Source organism: Bufo bufo, chromosome 2 (genome assembly GCF_905171765.1).
Source record: "Bufo bufo chromosome 2, aBufBuf1.1, whole genome shotgun sequence".
Classification (NCBI taxonomy): domain Eukaryota; kingdom Metazoa; phylum Chordata; class Amphibia; order Anura; family Bufonidae; genus Bufo; species Bufo bufo.
The window spans coordinates 245749902-245771188 of record NC_053390.1 but is presented as its reverse complement, the minus strand read 5'-3'; the positions used below and the strand labels follow the sequence as shown (position 1 = coordinate 245771188).

The 21287-nt window shown below is 47.0% G+C and overlaps 1 protein-coding gene across 4 annotated transcripts in view; it reads right to left on the bottom strand.

The window, feature by feature from the left end:
- ARVCF (ARVCF delta catenin family member) overlaps positions 1–21287 on the bottom strand; it is a 357246-nt gene that overhangs the window by 161256 nt on the left and 174703 nt on the right. For 2 of the 4 annotated variants that reach the window (XM_040416311.1, XM_040416313.1), the window contains exon 1: positions 186–499. The exons of the other annotated variants lie outside the window; for them this stretch is intronic. In XM_040416311.1, the coding sequence (XP_040272245.1) occupies positions 186–206 (21 nt within the window). In that variant the 5' untranslated portion in view covers positions 207–499. Of the gene's footprint in view, positions 1–185; positions 500–21287 lie in introns of those variants that run through there. 4 annotated transcript variants of the gene reach the window in all.

The window sequence follows — 21287 nt, the reverse complement described above, 5'->3', positions numbered from 1 at the left end:
GCTGCCTACAATGCCTCCCCTTCTAACAGCCCCCACAGAAGGAGGAATGTAAAGTATGCACAGCGTGCTGCCCTGCAGTCAGGGGGTCCACCCCCACCCATACACATGGGGGGGGGGAATAGTCAAACTTGTCACCGTCTGGAAGTTGTGTGTGAACTTCTCCCCACACCCGGAGGCAGACTGACCTGTTGGAGTTCTGCAGGCATCTATGCAGCTCTGGGGTGCAGCCTCCGTGCACGGCCACAGGTCACTACAGACGGTGCTTTATTCCACCTCAGTGATAAAACGCCGCGGTGCCGCGCCTCCTCCGCATGAACACACGGCCCCGCCGCTGGAATATCCCCCCAAATCCGAAGCGTCCGGGTAACACAGACGAGCACGGAGGAGCCTTTGTAGGCGCTCACATTCCCCTTCTCCTGTGTCTGCCAGACTGCCGCCCCACCGCCAGCAGAGCCAGGCCCCCTCCTCTGAGGGTGGGAGAAGATAGACGGTCACAGCTGGGAGCTGGAGTAAAGTGCTCAGGCCACACCCAGCAGCAGAGCCGTGCGGTAACGTGGTGTGCGGACACGGGGGCCCCGCATAGTTTATTAGAGAGCGGCTGCGGGGGCCACTGCCTAGTTTATTAGAGACTGGAAGCAGCAATGGCCCCTCACATTAGGGCTCATGCTCCCAGACCTACTTTCTGTCCGCATTCTTGGCGGGTCGGAGGCAGACCCATTGCCTTCATTAGGGCCACAAACAAATGCAGACCGCACACCATTTGCTGCCCGCAAAAAAATAGAACATGTCCTATTATTGTCCATATTATGGACAAGGAGGATAGGACTGTCCTATTTTGGGCAGAATGTACATGGCCGGTATCCATGTTTGGCGAATCCACAATTTTTGGACTGTAAAATAATCAGGGCCTTAGGGATCATGCACACAACTGTACCCATTCTGCGATCCGCAAAATACGCATGTCATCTGTGTGCACTGTCTTACCAGCTCCTTTGATAAAAGGAATAATGACACCCAGTTGTCAATTCATGCATATATTTTGAGGAGGAATAACAGAGGAACAGCACAAAGTTAAAGGGGTTGTCTCATCATGGACAATAGGGGCATATCGCTAGGATATGCCCCCATTGTCTTATAGGACCCGCACCTATATCGAGAACGGAGCCCCACAAGCGAAGGAGGGCGCATGCGCTGCCTCGGCTTTTTCCGCCGGCCCCATAGAAATGAATGGGAGCAGGGCCGCGCATGCGTGGTACACTCCCATTCACTTCTATGGAGAGCCGGCTTGGTGGCGGCCAGACCGGAGTCCGTGTGGGGCTCCGCTCTTGATATAGGTGCGGGTCCCAGCGGTGACAATGGGGGCATATTGTCTATGAGACAACCCCCAGAATTGTTTTCTTATGGGAAATACAAGTTCAGTATTTACTACAATAGACAGTTCAGGATAGTGGCAAGTTCTCTGTAAAGAGAAAAACAGAGAAATATACCAGGGTTTCATGTAAATGTCTCCGGGGTCCAATCTTAAGGTGCCCATAACCCCTCAATAAATGTCTGCCGACACCTACCTCTCCCAACTCCGCCATACAAGCATGTAAGTGTTTTCAGCAGGCAGAGAGGAGAAAACCTCTGTGAGACACTGCTGGAGGCAACTTACCTCCCTGGAGAACCACAGGATTGGGTGCTGAAATCTGATCATTTATCGGGGGAGGAGGGGGAGGGGCGTAGAATTGGGATTCTCCAGATTTACTAATCCTGTAGATGGCATAAGCGTAGACAGGCTGTCTAGACCAGATTTATCACAGGAGCTCAGGCTGGAGGATAAATCTGGTGCAGGTATGGACACTTTTCTCTGACTTAGGCCTCATGCACACGACCGTATTTTGCGGAACGGAACAGCTGGCCCCTAATAGAACAGTACTATCCTTGTCCATAATGCGGACAATAATAAGACACGTTCTATTTTTTTTGCAAAATGGAAATATGGACATACGAAAACGGAATGCACACGGAGTAACTTCCATTTTTTTTGCAGACCCATTGAAATGAATGGTTCTGTATACGGTGCATGAGCCCGTATTTCCGTTCCGGAAAAAAATAGAACATGTTCTATTATTGTCCACATTACGGACAAGGACAGAATTGTTCTATTAGTTGTTCCGTTCCGCAAAATACAGAATGCACACAGACATCATTCGTATTTTTTGTGGACCGCAAAATATATACAGTCGTGTGCATGAGGCCTTAGGCTACATTGACACAGCCGTCTCCATTTTGCGGTCCACAAACCGTGGACACCGGCCATGTGCATCCCGCACTTTCCACAGGCCTTATTGTCAAAACACCTATTCTTGTCCGCATAATGGACAAGAATAAGGCATGTTCTATCATTTGCAGCACGGGCACATGGATGCGGATGCCACACTGATGACATCGATGTGCTGTCGGCAGTTTTTGCAGCCCCATAGAACGGACGTGGACCGAAAATATGGCTGTGTGAATGAGGCCTTACTTTCAGGTTTTTACTACAGAATTGTGGATCAATTTTGGCCCAAAATGTCATATCTTAGTTCCCACCCTTTCCACTAAGCCACCACTTTTTAGACCGCTTTTTGGTGCAGACACATTAGTAAATCTGGACCACTGTATGTTCAGCGGTCTGGTTCCGCTGCAAATGGTTTCATTAATATGGGCACCTTAAGGGGTATTCGCATTTCAGATATTGATGGCATATCACTAGGATATGCTATCAATGTCAAATAGGTGAGGGTCCTACCTCTGGGACCCACTCTTATCTCCAGAACGGGCCCACCGAAGTAAAGGAGATTGCTTGGCTATTTCCCGCAGTCCCATAGCGGTGAATGGAGAGGTAGCCGTGTAAGCGTGGTGAACACTCTATTTATCGCTATGGAGTTCGGAAAATAGTTGAGCGTGCTGTCTCAGCTGTTTTAGGAACTCCCAAAGCAGTGAATGGAGAGCACACCGCACATGTGCACTACACTTCAGGGGGCGAACTATCATGCTGGAAACCGTCATTATCCCCATCAGGTTGCATTTTAGTCAATGGGGTTTGGTGGTGCGCTGCCTATACTAGATATGATGAACTTTGGCAGGCTTTTCCTCTGCCGGAACAGCCTGTCAAATAACTTAGCGGATATGTGAAAGTAGCCCATGTGCATAGATTTCATGCTTTGTGCTAGAAATTTTTTGATTCACCTCACTATAGGGGCTGCCATCTTGTCTGAGCGATTGTTAACAGCATGTAGATAGATGCTTTACAGCCCCCATCATGGGCTATAGACACAATAGTCTAGTGAAGGGAACTCTATGGGAGAGCAAATTAGCTCTTTCCAATCAGAAAAGAAAGCTGTGCCTCTGATGCCACCAGTTGGAAGGTAGCTATCCTATAAGTCAATGTTTGACCTTTTCAACAGGCCTTGAGACATAACTTTATAGCCAAGGATTGTAGACAAGTCAGTACATCATTTGAAGACGCCTTTTCGAGTAATTACCTCTAATCATTGCTTAGCTGCATGAGAGGCCTTTGTCAGGGATCCAGGGTGGTACTATTTCTCCTTGTGGAAAGTGCCTAGTAGGTGTAAAGGAGTCTTATAGGCCAGGCAATGGTCCTCTAAGAAAAAGTATGCAAATTACCATTTTTTACAAAATAAAAGAAGGCTGAGCCTCTGGTGCCACTAGTTGGAAGGTACTATCCTAGAAGTCAATATTCAAGGTCTATTCAAAAAGTCAAACAATGACTTAGACAACAAAAACTACAAGTAGCAGCACACTGCTTTATGCACAAAGACACATACAAACATTGAAAACCTGAATAAATATAAACTGCATTACCGCTATACTTACTATATGAAAATTAGAAGCTCTTTGCACATATTTTTGATCAAGAATATCTTGAGCCCTTCTACCTCTTTTGCATTGACTTAAAGAGGACCTTTCATCTGGCAAAACATTGTGAACTAAGTGTCATGATCTGTATGTACAGCGGCGCCCAGGGATCTCACTGCACTTACTATTATCCCTGGGCACCGCTCCGTTCTCCTGCTATGCCCTCCTGTATGTTCGGTCACTTGGTTATAGTAGGAGGAGACTGCCCTGGTTCTCCTGGGTGTCTTCTCCCAGGCTGCAGCGCTGGCCAATCGCAGCGCAGAGCTCACAGCCTGGGAGAAAAAAACCTCTCAGGCTGTGAGCTCTGCGCTGCGATTGGCCAGCACTACAGCCAGAGAGAAGAAGACGCCCAGAAGAACAAGGGCAGTCTCCTCCTACTATAACCAAGTCCCCTAAGTCCCTGACTACTATAACCCAGTGACCGAACATACCGGAGGACATAGCGGGAGAACGGAGCGGCGCCCAGGGATAATAGTAAGTGCAGTGAGATCCCCGGGCGCCGCTGTACAGATCATGACAGTTCACAATGTTTTGCCAGATGAAAGGTCCTCTTTAAAGGAAAGCTACCTTTCAACTGATGGCACCAAAGGCTCAGTTTTATTTTCCTTATGGAAAGAGAGCTAATTTGAACAACTTTTCCCAATGATGCACCGCATGGCCTGTGAGACTCCTTATTAGTGTTGATCGAGCACCAAAGTGCTCGGCTGCTCGAGTAGAACACTTTGGGATGCTCTACAGAGCACAATGGGAGAACCCGAGCATTAAACCAGGCACCCCCTGCTCTGAAGAGGGGAGGATGTCTGGTTTACAGAAAAAGGTCAGAAATTGATGTAAACACCACTGAAATGGTTCGGGAACAGCATGGAGAGGATGTGGGATGCATCTTGGACTCCCAGGTCGCTGCTGGGAACGATGTTGTCCGAGTAATACGCCACTTTTACAGACTGACAATAATACGCACCAAACCAAAGATAAAAATCGATTTTAGAGGAAACATTGTTAGGAAACATTCTTTCCTGTATATTTACTGTATATAAAGTGCAAGTGCTGCCAAAAATTACAAGGAAGAGGCACTCTGATTCACCCTATATATCACATAAAGGAGGGCCTCATTCACATTGTGGTACAATATTTCAGGTAGTGGGACTCCTACACTCATAAAACCTATGCACTAAGTGAAAGGGCTTCCAAAAATTACAAGGAACCGGCACTCCAATACACCCTTTATAAGACATAAAGGAGGGCATCATACACACTCTTGAAAAATTATGATTGATGGCCTGCTGGTGACCCTCAAAAACATTAGGGGCGAGGGCCTGCTGGTGACCCTTTAAAACATTAGGGCCGAGGGCTTGCTGCTGATCTGACCATCTAAAAGATTAGGGGTGAGGGTCTGTTGCTGAGCTGACCCTCTAAAACATTAGGGGCGAGGGCCTGCTGGTGACCCTCTAAAACATTAGGGGTGAGGGTCAGCTGCTGAGCTGAACCTATAAAACATTAGGGGCGAGGGCATGCTGCTGATCTGACCCTCTAAAACATTAGGGGCGAAGGCCTGCTGCTGGTCTGACCCTCAAAAACATTAGGGGCGAAGGCCTGCTGCTGGTCTGACCCTCAAAAACATTAGTGGCGAGGGCCTGCTGCTGAGCTGACCCTCTAAAACATTAGGAGCGAGGGCAGCCTAATAAGCAGGGCCGGCGCCACCCATAAGCAAAGTACGCCACCGCGTAGAGCGCACTCTTGCTGGGGGCGCCGGCGCCGCTCTGGCCAGGCTTAGCATTAGGACCTTTTTATCCAGCCCGCAGCGCCGCCTCCTAGCTAATTTATTCACTTCACTTGCCGCTGAGGGAAATGCAGAGAAGCGGCGTAATCTCGCACAGGCGCACTGGATACAGTAGCCTGCGCCCGGGCCGTGCGGACTACTGGCAAAAGCATCGTCGAGCGAAGTGCGCATGCGCCGTCTTCCAGCACATCTCGGTCTGCCAGTAGTCCGCACGGCCCGGGCGCAGACTACTGTATCCAGTGCGCCTGTGCGAGATTACGGCGCTTCTCTGCATTTACCTCAGCGACAATAGAAGTGAATAAATTAGCTAGGAGGCGGTGCTGGGTGGGGAGGGGATCTGTGGATGACACTTATGGGGATCTGTGGATGACACTTAGGGGGATCTGTGGATGACACTTAGGGGGATCTGTGGATGACACTTAGGGGGATCTGTGGATGACACTTAGGGGGATCTGTGGATGACACTTAGGGGGATCTGTGGATGACACTTAGGGGGATCTGTGGATGACACTTAGGGGGATCTGTGGATGTGACACTTAGGGGGATCTGTGGATGACACTTAGGGGGATCTGTGGATGACACTTAGGGGGATCTGTGGATGTGACACTTAGGGGGATCTGTGGATGTGACACTTGTGGAGATCTGTGGGTGACACATGTGGGGATCTGTGGATGTGACACTTATGGGGATCTGTGGATGTGACACTTATGGGGATCTGTGGATGTGACACTTATGGGGATCTGTGGATGTGACACTTATGGGGATCTGTGGATGACACTTAGGGGGATCTGTGGATGACACTTAGGGGGATCTGTGGATGACACTTAGGGGGATCTGTGGATGACACTTAGGGGGATCTGTGGATGTGACACTTATGGGGATCTGTGGATGTGACACTTGTGGAGATCTGTGGGTGACACATGTGGGGATCTGTGGATGTGACACTTATGGGGATCTGTGGATGTGACACTTATGGGGATCTGTGGATGTGACACTTATGGGGATCTGTGGATGTGACACTTATGGGGATCTGTGGATGTGACACTTGTGGAGATCTGTGGGTGACACTTATGGGGATCTGTGGATGTGACACTTATGGGGATCTGTGGATGTGACACTTATGGGGATCTGTGGATGTGACACTTGTGGAGATCTGTGGGTGACATGGTATGTAGCTGGAGGTAGAAAACGTGGCCTTACCACAATGAAGGGTACAGTCTGTATAAATAGGTGGGCGACAAAAAAGGGGCGGGTCAAAGGGCGTGGTCAATAGGCGGAGTTGAGGGGGGGCGGCAAAATTAGCTTTTGCCTAGGGTGGCAAAAATCCTTGCACCAGTCCTGCTAATAAGCATGTTGATATGATGGAGGAGGAGTACGAATAAAGGAAGATTGAACCATATACTCTTTTTTTTGTGGTGGAAAGGGTGCATGGGAATAGAGTGTATTCAATACACCATAAGAGCCACATTTAAAGTGCCTTTATGTTCAGCTGCTTTCCTCTGGTGGAGTAGGGAAATCTGGGGCAATCCAGGCCTTGTTCATTGTGATAAGTCAACCTGTCAGCATTTTCAATTGACAGGCGGATGCGCTTATCAGTTATTATGCCCCCAGCAGCACTAAATACACGCTCTGACAAAACGCTGGCGGCAGGGCGGGCCAGCACCTCCAAGGCGTAGAGCGCCAGTTCATGCCACGTGTCCAGCTTGGACACCCAGTAGTTGTAAGGCACAGAGGGATCATTGAGGACGCTGACACTGTCTGCTACGTAATCCTTCATATTCTTCCAAAACTTTTCCCTCCTTGTGACACTAGGCCGCGCATCAGGGTGAGGGTGCTGGCGGGTTGTCATGAAACTGTCCCAGGCCTTGGAGAGTGTTCCCCTGCCTCTGTTAGAACTGCTGTGTGTTCCCCTCGTCTCCCCTCCTCGGTTGCCCAAGGAACTACTCTGTCGCCAGCGTTGTCAGCTGGAAATATTTGGAGCAATTTTTCCACAAGAACCTTCTCGTATTGCACCATTTTGCTAGTCCTCTCCACCACAGGAATGAGAGATGAGAAGTTCTCTTTGTAGCAGGGTCAAGAAGGGTGAACAACCAGTAATCGGTGTTGTCCAAAATGAGTATAACGCGAGGGTCACGGGAAAGGCAGCATAACATAAAGTCAGCCATGTGTGCCAGAGTCCCAACAGACAAGACTTTGCTGTCCTCAACAGGAGGATGACTCTCAATCTCCTCTTCCTCCTCTTCGGCCCATCCACGCTGAACAGATAGAATAAACCTGCTATGGGTACTACCCTCTGTAGAGGAGACAACCGTCTCCTGCTCCTCCTCCTCATCATCATCATCCAATTCGCGCTGAGAAGACGAACTGTGGGTGGTCTGGCTATCACCCTGTGTACTGTCTTCCCCCATTTCCACCTCTTCCACATGCAAAGCATCCGCCTTCATTGTGAGCAGTGAGTGTTTCAGTAGACACAGAAGTTGGATGGTTATACTGATAATAGCGGCATCGCCACTTACTATCTGTGTTGATTCCTCAAAGTTGCGTAAACTTCACAGAGGTCAGACATCCATGCCCACTCGTCGCTTGTGAAGAGCGGAAACTGACTGGAAAGGCGACGACCATGTTGCAGCTGGTATTTCACTACTGCCCTCTGCTGCTCACAAAGCCTGGCCAACATGTGGAATGTGGAGTTCCAGCGCGTGCTCACGTCGCACAACAGTTGGTGAGCTGGCAATTGCAAGCGCTGCTGCAGCGTTGCCAGACCGGCGGCAGCTGTAGATGACTTTCGGAAATGGGCACACACGTGGCGCACCTTCACCAGTAGCTCAGGCAAATTGGGGTAGGAACCACTAAGTTGAACACGTGGGCTAGGCATGGTATGTGTCACGGCCTATGGTGTACGCTGTGACACTGTTGCCACACTTGCGGTTGCTTGCGGCAACGTGTTGCTGTGAGAGCATGCTGTGGCAGTGTCTCTGCCTTCTGGGTGATTGCCGTGACATCGTTGCCACGCAAGCTGTTGCCGGTGGTTACGTGTTTGGTATGCTTGTGTGTGCACTTCTTCTTTAAGTTGTAGCATCCCTCTGTTTGGTGCTGTAAGGGTTAACGGTGTGCTGTAATGGGTGTGGTCACTTGGCTTATATTTTCTGTGGATTCCTGGCTGGAGTCAGTTGTACTTCAGCTATGGTTGGTGCTGGAGCTCTGCTCCAGTCCAGGGTGTTCCATCTGTCCAGTGAGGGCCACCCTTGTGGTCATCAATGTCATCCTGGTGTCTCCTTCCTGTCCCTATTTGTATGGAGTGGGTTATGTGCAGGGTGTTTGTATGTCTAGTTTGGTGTTACATGTCTGGTGGTGTTTGGTGTCCAGCATGTTTACTAGACATTCCCCTGTCTCATGTTTATTGCAGCTATGGGTGTCCTGGGTTCCTGTGTGGTTTGTGGTGTGTGCTGTGTCCTTTAATGTTGGTGTGGACTGCAGCACTAGCGCACGGGTTCCAGTCAGTGTGTCTGTGGCAGGTAAGTGTGTTATTGGTTTCGCTTACCTGCCATCTCCATATGCTGTATGTGTTCCTCTCTCCTTGCAGCCTGGCCTCAGATAGAGACTCCTGTTCCTCCATGACTGGGATGAACAGGTCGTCTCTTCCCTGCTCCTTGGTGAGGGATTACCAGGGCGACTTAGGATCTTTAGGAATCCTGAGTATGAGTCGTCCTACCATCGGGGTCCGCTCATATGGTGAGGAGTCAGGGAGAGGATTAGGGACGCGTTAGGAGGTGACCTGCTCCCTTATTACTCCTTTTGGCCAGGCTGATTCCCTTTTACCCTTTGACACCGCATGGTGACAGTATGTGTGTGAGCTTGCCGAGCTCCAAAGCCGCCACCAAGTTATGGACATTATCAGACAAAACCATGCCTGGTTGTATGTTGAGTGCGGAGAGTCTGGTCCCTTATACCCTGCCACAGCTCTGCGGCGGTGTGCTGCAAGATGAGAATTAAGAGTCGGAAGTGGATGAGAAGGAGGGGGGGGGGTTGCAGCCACTAATGTAGGTGGTCTCGGAAATCCTGATGGAAGTAGGGTCCGCAATCCTTGGCGTCGGTAGCACCTGTGCCATCCCAGGGTACGATTTGCTCCCGGCCTCCACAACGTTCACCCAGTGTGCCATCAGGGAAATGTAGCGTCCCTGGCCAAAAGCACTTGTCCATGTGTCAGTCGTTAAGTGGACCTGCCCAATAACTGCGTTGGTCAGGGCACGGGTGATGTTACGGGACACATGCTGGTGTAAGGAGGGGATGGTACACCGGGAAAAATAGTGGCAGCTGGGGACTGAGTAACGAGGGACGGCCGATGCCATTAGGCTGCGGAAAGCTTCAGTGTCCACAAGCCTAAATGCCAACATTCCCAGGGACAGCAATTTGGAAAGGTGCGCATTTAGTGCTATGTCCTGTGGGTGGGTGGCTGGGTATTTGTGCTTTCGTTCAAAGGCCTGGGGTATGGACATCTGTACGCTGCGCTGGCACACAGAAGTGGATGTGCTAGCTTATGGTGCTTTCGAAGGTCCAGGTGCAGGGCGGGAGGCATCCGGGCCTGCGTCTAGGACAGGGGATTGGCCAGCACGTAACACAGGGGAAGAGGACGCAGTGGTGTGACCCGCAGACACTGATTGTGGACCCAGGCGTTCGGCACACCTAATAGGGTGCTTTGATGACATGTGGCAGATCATGCTGGTGGTGGTGAGGTTGCTAGTGTTCACGCCCCTGCTCATTTTGGTAAGGCACAGGTTGCAAACGATAATTCTTTTATCATCCGCACTTTCCTCAAAAAAACACCAGACTGCGGAGCACCTACCCCTTGGCAAGGGAGATTGCCGCAAGGGGGTGCTCCGGGGAACAGTTAAGGACCTGTTTGGTGTGGCCCGCCTTCTCCCTTTTGCCACCCCACTGCCTCTTCCAGCCTGTTGCGATGCTGCGGATCCCTCCACTCTGTACTGCTGTCCTCGCTCAGCTTGCCACCTGCCCAGGTTGGATCAGTGATTTAATCGTCCACCACCTCCTCTTCCACTTACTCACTCTGGTCATCCTCCTGACTTGTTGACCTAACAACAACCTCACTTATTGACAACTGTGTCTCATCCTCATCATCAACCTCTTGAGACAGTAATTGCCGTTGACTTATTGGCAACTGTGTCTTATCATCATCCACTTTGTGAAACACTAATTGCCGTTCCCCACCGTCATCATCTTCTGACTGTGGATGCTCAAGAGTTTGGGAATCAGTGAACAAGATCTCCTCATGTCCCTCTTCAAGCGGGCTTGGTGAGAGGCCCAAATCAAGGAATGGCGCTGAAAAGAGCTCCTCGGAATATCTGAGTGTGGGATCACTTGTTTACCAAGACTCTCCATAGTGGGAGGAAGGAGGATCAGGGTGAGAATTCTGTTGACCAGACTCTTGGATACTGAGACTGGACTTTGTGGAAGACAGGGTGGTGCTTAACCGACTGGAAGCATTATCTGCTGCAATCCAACCGACTACCTGGTCACACTTTGAGAGTGGTGTTCTGCGCCGCCCTGCAAACTGGGACATGAAGCTAGGTATCGTGGATGAGTGTGTTTCTTGTGCTCTGGCAGCAGGCACAGTTTCACCGCGCCCAGGGCCACGGTCTCTGCGTGCACCACCAGCAGCACGGCCACTTCCCCCTCCCTTACTGCTCGCCTTCTGCATATTAAATGATATATATGCTTGCAAGCATGTCACACGTACAGTAGCGCAGGTTTTGTAAGTGTATGTGCAAATAAATTAGACTGAATGTCACAGATATTTAGGATGCGCAAACAGTATACAGGAGATGTAGCACAGGTAATGTTGCTGTCACCAGAGGCCAAACAATTGCGCTGAATGTCACAGATATTTAGGATGCGCTGATGTAGCAGAGGTTGTGTCACTGTTAGCAGCGGCCAAACAATTGCACGCAATTTAGTGCAGGTTGCGCTAATAATATATATTGCAGCCAGATAAAACAATAGTCCTTAAAAGGACTTTTGGGTCTCTAACACCTTTCAACACTAAACAATTCCTGTTCCTACACTATCTGACTGAGCTGAACCACGTGTCATCGGGTGCTATATAGCACCCGAAGACGCGTTTCGGCCAGCCAATCACTGTAATGCCAGTAACTAACATGGCTATGGCATTACAGTGAGGGCCAGTACTTCCCTGCATGTTTATTGGCTGCATAGCAGCCAACAAACGTGCGAGGAGGAGACTCGAGCATCGTGCTCGAGCACACATGATGTTCGGACGAACACCGCGATGTGCCTAGCATCGCGATGCCAGAGTGAAAATGGTGTTCGGTCGAGCGTGCTCGCCCAACACTACTCCTTATGCCTATCATACATAGTCCACAAGGAGAAACTGCATCCGTAGACATTTTATGGGACTTATGGGATACTTTACAGGAAGAGAGAAAATAAGTTTTGACATCACCTATTGTGAATGGTGGATCCTGTGGTATTTATACAAAGGTGTTACCTGTCATTGTAATCCTGTCTGGAATGATAATGTGATGACTGTTGAAAAGTGAAGTCTATAGAAAAGGAAGTCTCATCGTATTTATTCGGCCTATTAGCCAGTGCAAAAACTGCAGGATTTTAGGATTTTTTTTTCATATTGATAGTGAGATGGAAAATTTCAAAAGATCACCAAACATTCTAGAAAAATAAGTTGAACATAAAAATGTCATTTAAATAATAGGTCATTCACACATTCCCTTTAACTACAGAAATGTGTGGTAAAAGAAGGCATGCTAAATAGTTTTATAAGCAGTGATATTGGAATGGGAGCTGCTCTGGTATGTTGTGGTTTACATATGATGTGTTATTTCATCTCACCAGAGGAAACTCTGCCTCTTCATACTGCAACAGGAACCTTGTTCGTCAAAGGAATTATTTGTAGAAAGTTCAGAATAACTGCCTGCATCCATGATCACTACTTTACTTTATCTCGCATATCTACAGTTCTGAAAACATCCAGACATTTCTTTTCACATACAAAGGGGTAAATTACTGCCATACTTTTATATGCTCTCTTCTTTACAGTTAGCTCTCCTTGAAGGGAGCAACTTTACAGCATAAAAAATAAATAGCATGAATTCCTAGTAATGGCCAAAGTCTGTGATTCTGGATCACCACTGATTTCCTTAATAAAAAGGGCTCTGTTTAGTGCTTACACGCCTTTGGTATTGCTTAGAGCTTTCTGCTACTGGAACTCAAATAGCCAGTCCAATAAATTACAGTTTACTATGAATCCTGTGTCAGATATTTTGGAACAGAAACTTAAAGCGGTTGTCCGTGTTTTTTGTAAGTGGCTTATTTGAGTCAGACTAGGATTCCTTTGGTCCACCAGAGAAAACTATTCTCAGGGCCCAAACACCATATCATCAATAAGAAAATAAAGAAATAGACCTTAGTGGCAATTCAATGTCTCCAAAGGCAGCTCCAAATTTTCTTTTTTCTGTGGACCTTTAGGGCCCAGTATCGTATCAGAGCCAGGGCCCTCTGGAGGATCCTCTGGGTGGCCAGACCGATGCTGTGGCCTATCCTCAGTCAGTGGGAGCAGCACTGATGTAGCAAGGTCCTGCCGCTACAATGTTGATGGTGGTCTGCAGCTCCAGCGCTGATTTCTGTCAACTGTTTGTAGGGTGTTGGACCCCCACTGATCAGCTAGTGATGGCCTATCCTGAAGATAGGCGATCACTTAAAAAAAACTGGACAGTCCCTTTAATGGATGGTTGATGCCAAAGAAGGTTGAGTGTTTTCATTCTGGAAATCAGTGGAGGTCTGAGATAATAGATTTCACCATTACGGTCTTCTCACATCTAACTATGACATACAGGAAGATCATTTTGACTGGGTTTCTTCTCCAACTATTCGCCTCTTAAACCATATTTAAAGGGTTTTTTCTCACCACAAATACTTTCTAAATTGTAGCCTGCCAACCGATCAGATGATTGCTAGGGGTCCAGATTTATATATATATCTCTATAATGACTACTGCCAGGGAAATGCGGTAATACATGATGACCGGAGGTATAACGTGTAACTGGGGGCCACATAGAAAAACCCCATCAAGGGCCCCAACAAGACCAGCTTCAGCAATAAGTTCAGAAAATAATTATTTTGGTCTCTGTAATCCCCATATGCATTAAATGGTCATCCTTTCTCACTGAAATCGCTAGTTAGGCCAACATGCATGTAGTGTATATGGGCACCTATACAAGGAAACCATATCTCCGTTAGGACATTCCAGTATGTTGAATGCAGGAGGGGGGTTTCCAACAGAAACAGAAAGCCAGCATTCTTGCCAGAAACCAAGCTGAACCCATTAAAATGAATATGGATCCGGTGGTTATAGCCATGCCAGATATGGACCTAGCCTTAAGGTCCTTTTACATGTACAGACTTCTTCCGGGTAACGAGTGGAAATTGTCGATATAGCATCTTGATTGGAAGTAATTTAAAGGGAATGGTATAAACATGCTATCCTACTCCCTGTTCCTTTCCGGCTGTTCAGCCATGACAGCATATTGCACAGAGAATGGCATTATTACCAATGGAGCGATCATACATGAGATATGCAGTCGGCTGAGCAGTCTGAGCACATCTCAGCAGAGTGAAGGGATGAATGCAGTGCTGGCGCGCAGTGTAATGATGCTCCACACCTCTGACCACCCCCCCATCCCAAACAGCTGTACAAATGGAGGCAACCCGTCCTAGTCAAGTGTTTATACCATTCCCGGGGGAACTCCTTTTAAGGATCTTCTTACAGGCAGATAATTGCTAGAACATACGGCCGCATGATCTATCAGATCGTTCATGTGGCCATGCACATTCCCTGTTTAGACGGGGAGATATGCTGCCTGAAAGCGAAATTTTATGCTGCCATAACAGATCTGATCACCTGACAAATGCTTGTGTGTCAGCTGACTAGCAGGCCTTTTACGCAGGCCAATGATCGTCAACGAATGCATTCTTCAGCCCATGTAAAAGACCCTTAAAAAGCAGCTCGATATTTTTAAAGGGCTTTTCCACGAAAGTGTTTTATGACATTGACAGTACATGTAATAAAGCACTTTGGTGAGAACACCCTTTTAACTGGAGAAAAGGACAACCCAGGGACCTATATTCACCGGGACCTCTTTCCTTTTTTCTCCTCTTAGAACATTTATATTAAGCATTCTTTTGGTGCTACTTTATAACACAATCCATCCCTGCAGAGGTCTGCAGCTATGGTTACATGCTGCCTCATCTGGACACTTCACAACATAATTTGCTCGTCATAATATTGGTTAGTTTATTACTGGCGACATAACAGTTCACAACCCACCTTCAGTCTAAATACCATTCTCCTGTCACTGCCCGAAGATGCTCCCATTATTTCAGTTTGGCCTCCATTTTGCATACAGACTATTGTTACTTGAGGCATAATGGAATGTCACGATGATAGATAGCCGCCTTTCTGTGGCCAAACATTCTGAAAGCCGAGACTGGAGCACAACTCCTTCCAATGGATATAATATAGTGCTGTATATTGACTGTATTGTGGCTAATGGAGGTACTTTGTACAGTCAACTATAATAGCAGCTTTTGCAGGAGCAATGCTTTCTTTTAGATTTATATCACTCATTTACATTAACAACATTTTGCAAAATAGACTTTAGTGCAGATTTTTGCTAGTAAATTTTTTCATAGGCTGATATTTGAAATAATGGATTATGTGTTTTTAGCACAAAAATAAACAGTCACGGTATATCAATCACTATCAAACCACTAATATCAATAAGTCAAAATGCAGTAAGAACATGGATATTTTGTTGTTTTTTTCAAGATGCCTATAGGTTTAAACGGAATCTGTCACCACATACCTCAGTAGTAAAACTACAGGGTGGGCCATTTATATGGATACACCTTAATAAAATGGGAATGGTTGGTGATATTAACTTCCTGTTTGTGGCACATTAGTATATGTGAGGGGGGAAACTTTTCAAGATGGGTGGTGACCATGGCGGCCATTTTGAAGTCAGCCATTTTGAATCCAACTTTTGTTTTTTCAATAGGGAGAGGGTCATGTGACACATCAAACTTATTGGGAATTTCACAAGAAAAACAATGGTGTGCTTGGTTTTAACGTAACTTTATTCTTTCATGAGTTATTTACAAGTTTCTGACCACTTACAAAATGTGTTCAATGTGCTGTCCATTGTGTTGGATTGTCAATGCAACCCTCTTCTCCCACTTTTCACACACTGATAGCAACACCGCAGGAGAAATGCTAGCACAGGCTTCCAGTATCCGTAGTTTCAGGTGCTGCACATCTCGTATCATCTGAAGGCAATTGTCTATGCTGTGAAGATACGAGATGTGCAGCACCTGAAACTACGGATACTGGAAGCCTGTGCTAGCATTTCTCCTGCGGTGTTGCTATCAGTGTGTGAAGAGTGGGAGAAGAGGGTTGCATTGACAATCCAACACAATGGGCAGCACATTGAACACATTTTATAAGTGGTCAGAAACTTGTAAATAACTCATGAAAGAATAAAGTTACGTTAAAACCAAGCACACCTTTGTTTTTCTTGTGAAATTCCCAATAAGTTTGATGTGTCACATGACCTTCTTCCTATTGAAAAAACAAAAGTTGGATTCAAAATGGCCGACTTCAAAATGGCCGCCATGGTCACCACCCATCTTGAAAAGTTTCCCCCCTCACATATACTAATGTGCCACAAACAGGAAGTTAATATCACCAACCATACCCATTTTATTAGGGTGTATCCATATAAATGGCCCACCCTGTAGATTCATTATGGTCTCCTTATTCAAACGTTTTTTGTCCCGATGCAGATCAGTGCCTCCATTACAGAGAAATCATACCTTGTGTGAAATGCAAATTAGCAGTTTGGTGCAACAAGAGTGTCACCGTTGCACCTCATCACACTAAAAGTTCTGCTTGGTATCTTAGATAGCCCTGCCTCCCCAGATGCGAGTGACAGGGCCAGGTAGGTGATGAAATCTCACCTAGCCGTATGTTCTTGCCACGTGCGTTGGCACTTCAGGAATCAGAGTGCAATGGGCGCCTCCACCTGGGGCCCTCTATGTAATGCGACCCAGGTATAGGAATGCTAAGTGGTATAGTGCGGCCTAAAATGTCTGTTTACGTGTGTCACAGTGCTCCTACCTGGATACGGCTGGACTCCAGGCTTTGGCTCCGAAGCAATAAATAGGGGGAATAATTGGGGTATTTAAAAGAAAGATTGAGTCCAGACCTTGTATGTAGTTGAACAGCAGCTTTACTTTGGTAAATGTTCATCAGAAACAATCTTCAAGCTTTGTCTTAGTCCCAGCAGGCTTTAGCATTAAACTGGCAGGCAAACTCAACTCTGCTACATCTGTTTTTCCCTGGCTCTGCTGTACTGACAGGCTGACTGTATAACTCAGATTCTTCTGTCTGCTGCACCTTTTCTCTGTATGGTCTGTCTCTAGATTAGGCCAGGGAACTATGCTCCTGGCTTCTGGGGCTTTAAGCTTTGGCCTCCATGGCCAGCAGAGCTTAGGGTGCTCTGGCTGGCGTGGGCACGTCCAGCAGAGACGTGGCCCTCCACACCTTCCCCTAGCTGGGGGTAAGCTAGACTAACTTTCACTGGTCCCCACCCTTCCTGCAGGAAGTGGGACTCGCCCACTCCTCCACAGAGGGGATGTTAGAATGGAACGGAAGGTTCCATTCTACCTAACTGCAGCGCTGCCCTGTTTGCTGCCAACCACCTGCTGGTGAACCAGGCACATTACATGGGAACATAACAGTTACAAACATTAGAAATGCACAGTGTATAGGACCTGAACAAAATACATAAGATGAAGCTTTGTTAGCCCATTAGAGATAGTAGCAGGGTGCAGAAGTGGTAATGCCACTCTGGGGCGTTACAATTGCACACGCCGTACAGACCTGATGCTTGCCTGGGCAGAAGTAGTCTATACTGCACATGAGCCAAAGTGCACACGTGAGAACACAGGGCGATATTACATCGCCAGCCTGGCCTTGTCACTCACAGCTGGGGGGAGGGGGCCATCCATATTATGGTGGGTTTCTCTGAGGCGCTAATCTGGATGCGGACAAAAATGTTTGAATAAGAAGACTATAATGAATCTACCAGCAACCCGCCTGCAAGCCCGTCTCATTTATCATTTTTGTGTAGAAAGTGTTCTAAATCTATGCCAGCATGGAAGCTGGCGAAGATTTGGATCGGCGGTGGATGCATCAGAGTTATGTAGAGGCCAGCGCCTCTCCATAACTTTGGAGGATCCACCGCCAGCACATCTAAAACGCCAGTCTTAATAAATTACCCCCTAAGTTTTCATATATGTAAATGAGCCTCTAGGAGCAATGGGGGCATTGACATTACACCTAGAGGATCTGCTCTCTCTCCAACTGCCGCGCCCTCTTCACTTTGATTGACAGGGCCAGGCAGTGTAAATGTGATCACACCTGACTTCTCCTAAAGGCAATCAAATTGGAGAGGGTGCGGCAGTTGCACCATTCTTTTTCATTTTTCTCAGCAATGCGGGAACATATGAACATGAGACCAACACAGATGCCTTCAGCTGCCAAGTGCACATGTAATAGGTACAAACCTGCTGACAGATGCCCTGTAAGATATCAGGAACTTGTTACATGTTCCCATTCTCCACTTACACTAGCCAGGAAGGCACCCTATCAGTGCCCATTATTTGTCATTCACAACAGAAGGATGTCTTTGTGACAGAGAATGCTATAGCTGAGACAAAATATAGGAACGTACAGCATTTCTGTGAAAATGTTGTTTCCTGTAATCAAGGAAGGGTGTCGCATGAGGACAAGCACACACCTTGCCTTATGGACAGTGGACCCCTGAGAAGAGCCAACATGAAGAAACTGCAGCTTTATTAGGTCTTCATAAGTTCTATCATGCTTCTACTTTAGAGGCACAATTACAGATCACAGAGGAGCAATTCACTGTCCTTCTGCATTACTATCCATTTTACTACTACCGTAGCAGTATACGGGGCTATGTAACAGCAGTAAGGACATATTGAAGGCCCTTTCTATGTTCACGTATTGTGGCTATTTTATTATAGTACTGTTGTTCTCATGCTAGTCATGCTAGGTGCAGTTGCTTACTCAGAGTTGCACAAAATAAACAGCCTGGAGGGGAAAGGCCATCAGGTTTTTTACATTCCTGAGAACGTATCATGGCATGCTTCCTGCCTTGAATGTACAGTAGTGAGGTGGACCATGGACCCAGGGCTGCATTACATACCACTCAGGAATTCGACAGCTTACCTTATAAGGATACAGGGGAAGGAGCTGATAACAAAAGCACAGGGCTAGAATCCTGACAAAGAGGCTCACATTACCCAATCACAACTAGTAGGACCTGTTATGCATGACAAAGAGGTTACACCACAGTTATTACAGGTTTTGGAGAAAGCCAGCTATCCTCAACGGGAGGCTATCACCCATTTTCAGGTGTTTCTCTTTACCAGTTGTGATACACAGTTAGGCCGTACATACGGCGGGTCCACAATACACGGGACACCGGCCGTGTGCATTCCACATCACGGATGCGGACCCATTCACTTGTCCTATCTTTTTGTGGAACAGATGGATCGCGGACCCCATTCAAGTGAATGGGATAGCGATCCGCATGCGGCTGGACCACAGTCGGTGCCCGTGCATTGCGCAACGCAATTTGCGGTCCGCAGCACACGTTTGTGTGCAAGAGGCATTAAAGAGACACATCCATCCAAAAGGGATATGTTTTTTAAACTCATATTCATAGAAAACTATCTTTTATAACTTTTGGCTATTTTTATTTTTATTTTTTCATTTTTGCAGTACTATGCCAATCAAATACAGGATATTATGCTTCAGTAGGAATCAGCATGAAGACCTCTTATATAGATAAGTAATCTATTGTCAGATTACTGCTGCTGTGAGGGGAATATGTTATCTGCAGGGTAATCCTTATTATTACAGCAGGTGTAGAACTGGGATAACAGTATGATAGCTATACTGTTCTCCTGATGGTCCTAGATAAAAATGTTCACAGAAAAACATTGCTTTCATTAGTGTAAGGAATGATGTTCTAACTGAGTAACATGCCCCTCAGCTCGCAGTGATGCACTGACTAAAAAAGTTAAGTGAGACGTCCTGCCATGTTATAAGTCCAAAGAGGAAGTTTAAGGGCATCTGTCAGCAGATTTGTACCTATGAAACTGGCTGACCTGTTACATGTGCGCTTGGCAACTGAAGGCATCTGTGTTAGTCCCATGTTCACATGTACCCACATTTCAGAGAAAAATGTACTTTTAATATATGCAAGTGAGCCTCTAGGAGCAACAGGGGAGTTACTGTTAGGCCCCTTGCAGACGAGCGTGTCCGGATAAGGTCCGGATGCGTCCCGGTGCATTGCGGCAAACCTGCGAGAGTAGGAACGCAATTGCAGTCAGTTTTGACAGCGATTGCGTTCCGATGTTCAGTTTTTATCGCGCAGGTGCAATGTGTTTTGCAGGCGCGTGATAAATAACTGACTGTGGTACCCAGACCCGAACTTCGTCACAGAAGTTCAGGTTTAGTTGTAGTGTAGATTGTATTATTTCCCCTTATAACATGGTTATAAGGAAAAATAATAGCATTCTGAATACAGAATGCATAGTACAATAGGGCTGGAGGGGTTAAAAAAATAATAATAATAATTTAACTCACCTTAATCCACTTGTTCGCGCAGCCAGCATCTCTTCTGTCTTGTTCTGTGAGGAATAGGACCTTTGATTACGTCACTACCCTCATCACATGGTCCGTCACATGATCCATCACTATGGTGATGGATCATGTGACGGACCATGTGATGAACGCAGTGACGTCATCAAAGGTCCTATTGCTCACAGATGAAGACAGAAGAGATGCCGATTGCACGAACAAGTGGATTAAGGTGAGTTAAATTATTATATATTTTTTTTAACCCCTCCAGCCCTATTGTACTATGCATTCTGTATTCAGAATGCTATTATTTTTCCTTATAACCATGTTATAAGGGGAAAATCGCACCGCATCCGCACTTGCTTGCGGATGCTTGCAATTTTCACGCAACCCCATTCATTTCTATGGGGCCTGCGTTACGTGAAAAACGCACAAAGAGGAGCATGCTGCAATTTTAACGCAACGCACAAGTGATGCGTGAAAATCACCGCTCATGTGCACAGCCCCATAGAAATGAATGGGTCCGGATTCAGTGCGGGTGCAATGCGTTCACCTCACGCATTGCACCCGCGCGGGAAAACTCGCCCGTGTGAAAGGGGCCTTAAACACAGAGGCTCAGCTCTCCCTGCAACTGCTACGCCCTCTGCACTGTGATTGACAGGACCAGGTGTGAATACATCAAACGATTTTTTAAAAACCGTCACATGTCCATTTAATGGTAGTTGGAGTTATTCACAAAGCCATGAATAACGGCCATCAAAAAATAGGACATGTCCTATTTTGTTCGTTTTCACGGACCGACAGTCCCCATAAGGGGACTGT